At 44.8% G+C, this 7,216-nt stretch overlaps 1 protein-coding gene across 1 annotated transcript in view; it reads left to right on the top strand.

Moving 5' to 3' along the window:
* Nucleotides 1-6,936, top strand: part of LOC310792458 (asc-type amino acid transporter 1-like) — a gene marked incomplete at both ends in the record, with an annotated part of 26,409 nt that extends 19,473 nt beyond the window's left edge. The window contains 6 exons of the mRNA XM_083654146.1: nt 1,552-1,675; nt 2,119-2,222; nt 2,499-2,595; nt 2,802-2,951; nt 5,398-5,575; nt 6,803-6,936. Coding sequence (XP_083510272.1) covers nt 1,552-1,675; nt 2,119-2,222; nt 2,499-2,595; nt 2,802-2,951; nt 5,398-5,575; nt 6,803-6,936 — 787 coding nt within the window. The remainder of the gene's footprint in view (nt 1-1,551; nt 1,676-2,118; nt 2,223-2,498; nt 2,596-2,801; nt 2,952-5,397; nt 5,576-6,802) is intronic.
* Nucleotides 6,937-7,216: the final 280 nt, after the last annotated feature.

Genomic DNA, 7,216 nt, shown 5'->3' with positions numbered 1-7,216 from the left:
GCTTAATAGTGGGTATGCAGTTGGGCAGATTCCTGGGGGGTGGGTGGTCTTCCCCGAAGAAGGCCCTCTAAGTCAGGGTAAAAGCGGGCTGGAGGGTGGGTGGGAGTGAGGGGGCTGTCCTGGGTCTCTGCATGAGGCCGACCATGGAGCTCACTGGGCGCATAGAGGGAGGCTGGGGATGCTGTCCTGGGGCTAGGAAACCGGCCCTGGGGCTCATAGGGCAGGTACCTTGCGACTATTAGGTAACGTTAGGTTGCTTGCTAACGGACGAATTGCTAGCTAGCTAGTAGCATAGCTAACCGATTAACCAGCAAGATCAACGTCAGGGGGAAATTGTCATTGAGCATGAATCATACAAACATTCAATCATCCTAAATAAACGAATGCACACAAGCATAATATCATATTGCTGATTTAAATGTGTTTGAAAGTGTGTAACATACAGGGTGTTTTATAAAGTTGCAAGCCCAACGTTGCTATAATCAGCAGACATGGCAGCTCTGACTCGTGCATGCTTACTTCTAGACCTGCAGCGACTTGGCACATGCGTACGTCTAAAACTGCACTACTGCATCGCTCTCCGGCTCTACAATTTGATGATATCGGACTGAGGGGGGAGTAAAGAATTGTGAGGGCGGCATTATTATAAAATCTTATTATTATTATAAAAAGTCTCCCTACAATGAAATGGCTACTATGCAGACATCATCACACATGAATACAATTGCGCTCCTTGAATCCACAAGAGTCATAGCTTTCCAGTCTTACCCAAATTTATGCATTTCCAAGACTGTTTAGAGACCCCAGTATGCAGAAATATTCAACTAGAATAGGCGAAAATAACATACACTGCATGCAAAAAAAGACTGCAAGGTTTATTGCCAAAAACTGCATGGGATCAGCATAAAGTGGGCATTTCTGTAAAGGGGAGACTCATGGGTACCCACAGAACCCATTCTCATTCAGATAGAGGTAAGAGGTCAAGGAATCCCTTTGAAAATGGCCATGCCAGTTTTTCCCTCGCCACAATTTTGCCTAAATTTGGAGTGTTATTTCGCCCCCTTCCCAACAAGCTAGCATGACATGGTTGGTACCAATGGATGGCTTAGGTCTTCTAGTTTCATGTGATATCAGGATCTTCACTCTAGCTGCTGAGTCCACGACACCCTTTGAAAGACAGCACTGTTGCACTGCGAGGAGTAGAAGAGGTGTTAAACATGCGGGGGGGGGGGACATTTTAGTCCATTCTGGGGACAATTTTACTGAATGATGAAATAATACATTTGCTTTGCAAAATGGATCATTTCACCCCCTCCAGCGACTTCATTCCCTCCATCCAGTGACATGTCTCATTGTGCTGGGTGACATGTCTCGTTGTGCTGGGTGACATGTCTCATTGTGCTGGGTGACATGTCTCGTTGTGCTGGGTGACATGTCTCATTGTGCTGGGTGACATGTCTCGTTGTGCTGGGTGACATGTCTCATCGTGCTGGGTGACATGTCTCGTTGTGCTGGGTGACATGTCTCATTGTGCTGGGTGTGTCCGCTCAGGAATCTACCTCGTGCCATCTACATCTCCATTCCACTGGTGACCTTTGTGTACACTCTCACCAACATCGCGTACTTCTCCTCCATGTCGCCCGAGGAGCTGCTGTCCTCCAACGCCGTGGCTGTAGTGAGTAACCAGTCCAACCACCAGAGATACATCACTCTTACACCAGACGTCTGCTCTACACTGGAAACCCTGAAATATTAAATATTAGTTGAGAGGTTAACAACAATAAGCTGATGCTGTTCCTGTGTGGCTGTTTGTTTACATCCTTACCTGTTGTGCAAATCTCCACACAGCACAGAGCGTTAGCTTCTGTGACCACGTCTGAAATCACTTAGTGCAACTTTCATATTTTATATCTGGGACTAGAGCCGCTTCAAAATCAGACCGGAACATTTTCACATACCGTAGGGGACATAACACATACATCAGCATACATAAACCATGTAAGTCATGTTAGTGTATTTGTGATGTTGTGTAAATCAGTGGTGTGTGTGTGTGTGTGTGTGTGTGTGTGTGTGTGTGTTTGTGTTTGTGTGTCTGTCTGTCTGTCTGTCTGTCTCCAGACATTTGGAGAGAAACTGTTGGGAACCTTCTCTGTCATCATGCCGATCTCCGTTGCTCTGTCCACCTTTGGAGGAATCAACGGATACCTGTTCACCTCCTCCAGGTCAGAGCGCCCTGCCCCCTGCTGGTGGTTCTCAAACTTTTTCCACATCAAGGACCTAAACTAACACAAATTAGACCACGGACCCCCATTTGATAAGACTTTGTCCCAGGGTCCCCCATCTGATACGATTTTTACTATTCAATGTTTTATTACAGAAAGTGTATGAAACCCATGACCAAAATAGTCATAGCCTACATTCTGTCATTGTGTTCCTTATGGATCGAATTATAGTGAAAATAAATTCTCCTGTTTTGCTGGAACCGTGCGTGCTTGCAGGTTGTGTTTCTCTGGGGCGAGAGAGGGCCACCTGCCCAGCCTGCTCGCCATGATCCACTGCAAGAGCTGCACCCCTATCCCCGCCCTGCTGGTCTGTGTAAGTACTGCACCCACAGCTTCATCAGAGTTTACAAAGTGCTTTGATAGTCACAATAAAAGCATAATCCTCCAAAATCCAAAGGAAATATAATCTTATAATCCATAGCAGTTATTGTATGTGTGTGTGTGTGTGTGTGTGTGTGTGTGTGTGTGTGTGTGTGTGTGTGTGTGTGTGCGCGCGTGCGGTGTTGTTGCTTGTTTCAGTGCACGGCCACCATTGTCATCCTGTGCATTGGAGAGACTCACAACCTGATCAACTACGTGTCCTTTATCAACTACCTGTCGTACGGCGTCACCATTGCTGGCCTGCTCTACTACCGCTGGAAGAAGCCCACCCTCTACAGACCCATCAAGGTACTGCGGTCTGTCATACAGGGCTAACCCAACCCTAACCCTAACACAGCCTCTACAGACCCATCAAGTATATACAGTCGAGTCATTTACAGTTCATCTTTTTCAGTTTGTTAGTAGGGATGTCAATTTTCGGTTAATTTCACTTTCGATTAACCGACGCTAATAATCGATTAACCTATCGGTTAATTCATAATTTTTTAATATTAAATTTTTTTTTTTTTTTTTTGTCTATTTACTCAATGAGCTCATGCCCAAACAAGGCGTGTCTATTTAGATGCTGAAATGTTAATGCTTTTTGTGTTAGAATTATGCCTTTATTTTTTGTTGGCTTTGCTGAAATTTATAAGTTTATTGCCACATTTTGATCAGGTAATCATTCCAAAATCATTCTGGCTCTTATATGGATGACAAGGAAATATATTTTTGAGAGCTTTATTTCCTGTTTATGTAAACATTACAACAACAATCTGTTATTTCTTTAGATTTTTTCACATTAGGCCTACTGTCTTTTGCAGCATAAAAACTTAAACAAAATATAGCCTATTTCGATTTGCTGCCAACAATTGAACAAAATTTGAACAAAATAGTTGCATGATGCAAAACACTGTGCAAAATCTGCAAGGAAACAAAAAACGTGTCCAAAAAAAAAAAAGATTTTTTTTTTTTGTAATATTAACTGATAGACCGACAACAATAACCGAACAACGACGTTAGCGACGGTTAATCGATTAACGGTTAACCGTTGACATCCCTATTTGTTAGCTCATGTTCCATGTCATAAGATTCACCTATGTTTGTTCAAATTGGCTAAGTGGGTGCTGGTGTGGGCGGCGGCAGTGTGTGTCATGATTGTGATGTCACTTGAGCAGGGGCGTTGGAAGTACCTTTAGGTAGGGGGTGCTGCCACCGATTCAACATTGGGGGGGATGGCTGCCGGCGCCCACAGGGCGCCGGAAAATTTGGCGGCGACCGAAGGTCGGCGCCAAAAAAGAATTTGGCCACTTTGTCGCCAGATTAGAGGAATATTAATTAAGATTAGACTGTTGTGTCATTATTCAGTCACCTTTTCTCACTCACCTCCATGTCACCACTTGCTCCCACTGCTGTGTTGGAATCCTCATTCTCTCTCCCACCCTTTTTGGACTTTTAGCCATATTTAGAGGAATATTAAATTTTAAATTAACATTAGGATTATACTGTTGTGATGTCATTATTCAGTGTCTTCTCCTCTTCTCTGCAGCATTACCGTAAATTTCGGACTATAAGCCGCGGCTTTTTACCCGTTTTTTGGCCCCTGCGGCTTATATAACGGTGCGGCTTATCTATGGATTTTTTCAGCAAAAAATAAAATAAAAAACGGAATTCTCTCTTCTTTAGCACTCTTTCTAACTATAAATCCACTTCTGTTTTAATTTCCTCTCTTGCCCTCTTTTCACCACACCGCGGACACTGTGTGCACTGTAAAAAAAAACACAGGTGGTGTTGTGTTATGTTGTTTTGTTGAAATGTTAATAAATGGGAGCTTCCTCAAACAGCCATCTCTTTCCCGACAATCCCCTCTGTGCACGAACCCTTACATATGGTAATTAAACATTAAAACACAATTAAAAAAAAAAAAAAAAAAAAAAAACATTAAAACACCCGCGGCTTATAGTCCGGTGCGGCTTATATATGTAACAAACAGGCAATTTTGCTGCTGCGGCTTATACTCCGGTGCGGCTTATAGTACGGAAATTACGGTACTCAATTTACCCTCAGGACTCAGGGACAGTGATAGCCTACCTGCTATTCCTCCCATATATCCAGGGCCGGATTAATAGTACCATGGGCCCCCGGTGTTATTCATTTTCTAAGCTATTCATTTAGCCTTTTAAGGTAGTCATAAAGATTATATCATTATATCTTCCAGACTGAAATGTTATAACAGAAGTGGAGTATTGGCCAGAATTACATGAACATTTGGACACTTATTCAGCGGGTATTTTGCATGTTGCGTTCAGGTGCACTGTAAAAAAAAAAAAAATTTTTTTTTTTTTTTTTTACATCTCTTGCCACCAGGGGGTGCTGCAGCGCCCACCGCACCGTGCTTCCAACGCCTTTGCACTTGAGCAATTGTAATGTCATCAGTGATATCACTCGAGCAACTGTGATGATGTATGAGCCGATGGCGCACAGTTGCCCGATGTCGCCGGTGTCTGTCTGTCAGTCCGTGGAGTGGGGTGGGCGATTTCCATAACTGCAGAGGAGGCGCTAATGCAGCAACCAGGACTCATACCCCACCGCTTTCCACCCACAGACACGGCCAATTGTGTCTGTAGGAAAGTCTGACCAAGCTGGTAGTACCGCTGCCGGGAATTGAGCCCGGGTCTCCATGGTGGTAGGAGAGTGGTTTTACCTCTACACTACCCAGACGCCCTAACTGCTTTCTTCTCCTCCCTCCTCTCAGGTGAGCCTCTTGGTGCCTGTGAGCTACCTTCTCTTCTGGGCCTTGCTGCTGGGGTTCAGCCTGTACTCTGAGCCGGTGGTGTGCGGCGTGGGCCTGGTCATCATGCTCACCGGCGTACCCGTCTACTTCCTGGGCGTCCACTGGAAGGAGAAACCAAAGTGTATCTACGACTTCATTGGTTAGTTCCGTTTCTGACGAGGAGGTCACTTGAGAAGGCTCGGTCTAGTAAACTATATCGCTGGACCATGTGTGGTGTGTTTTTAGTAGGGGTGTGTCTTGTTTGTTCCCTCTCGGACGATACAATACACATCTGGATACATGTGTTGCAGTTTAATTGAGTTTAATTCCACGGTCACGGAATCGTCATGGATGACCCAACTATCAGCTGATTCAGCCAGAGAGACAATCAGACAGACACCAAGCTGAATACCTCTGCCACAATTGTTCCAACTCCCTTTTCCCCTTAATTTTAGCATTGTAATTTTAATAGGAAATAAAGTAAACATTTGATAATTGCAAGAACCAGGTCCCAGTCCTATACAGACCATAACATGGTCTTCAACGATACAGTTGTAACGATTTGATACAGAATGATATAGCACTAATTCGATATGATTTGATTAAATCTCTGATGCAGTACAATTCCGTTCAATGGAATACCACAGGGATGACGTATTTCTGTAGGCTTACCCAGAAGTCCCTGCACTTCTGTCTCTGATGTAAAAGTCAATGGGATTTTTGTATGGGAATTAAATGCATGAAAAAAGTTCTGTGGTTCACAAAAGTTTATGAAACAGCAACGTTTGTGTTCAGCAAGATAATCGTCACAAATGAGAACCACTTTTATAACGTTTGAAGCGTTTTCTGGAAAACTAAAAAAACGCATTCATGCTTCGAAAATCATAAAAGTGTAAGCTGGAAGTGCTAACATCCAGGTCTTCCGGACTCATTCCTGCGGTACTCTGTTCAATTCAATGTATTCTCATGATGTGACATTCATTTCTGTAATGTACCCCCCCCCACACACACACACACACACACACACACAAACACGCGCGCGCACACACACACACAAACCTGTACAGACACAGTTTGTGTGTCTGTCTGTACGTACGTACATACATACAGACACACAAACACACATACATACAGACACACAAACACGCGCGCGCGCGCGCGCACACACACACACACAAACCTGTACAGACACACAAACACACGTACGTACGTGTGTTTGTGTTTGTGTTTGTGTGTCTGTCTGTACGTACGTACATACATACAGACACACAAACACACAGACACACACACACACACACACACACACACACACACACACACACACCCCACATGCTGGAGGATGAAACTCAGGTGACATTAGTCTCTCTGTGTGTGTCTCTTCCTGCAGAGTGGGTGACATTAGTGGGCCAGAGGCTGTGTTTCGTGGTGTTCCCTCAGAAGATCGACCCCACAGAGAGCGCCGGCCCCTCGGACTGGATTGAGCGGTCCTCAGGCAGGAGCAGTCTCTCTGCCAACTCCTAAAACTCTTCTCTGACACTACCAACATTAGTTTTTTCTCTTGTTGTATTCCGTCACTGGACCCTGTCAGACTCTGGTCCCCCCAGCCTGCGGCTGAGTGGAGCCCCCTGCTGTGTGTGAGTGGAGCCGCCTGCTGTGTGTGAGTGGAGCCGCCTGCTGTGTGTCTCTGCACGGGACACGGCCACTTTTTATTCCCTTCTCTTTTCCACTAAGTACAACAATCTAACGCCACCGGCATCACAGTTTGAAACGGACTTGGATTCCCTCTGTGGAGCCAGCGGAC

Source organism: Poromitra crassiceps, assembly GCF_964638095.1.
Source record: "Poromitra crassiceps genome assembly, chromosome: 18".
Taxonomy (NCBI): domain Eukaryota; kingdom Metazoa; phylum Chordata; class Actinopteri; order Beryciformes; family Melamphaidae; genus Poromitra; species Poromitra crassiceps.
The sequence above is the reverse complement of the archived record's forward strand: the minus strand, read 5'-3'. Positions and strand labels throughout refer to the sequence as shown.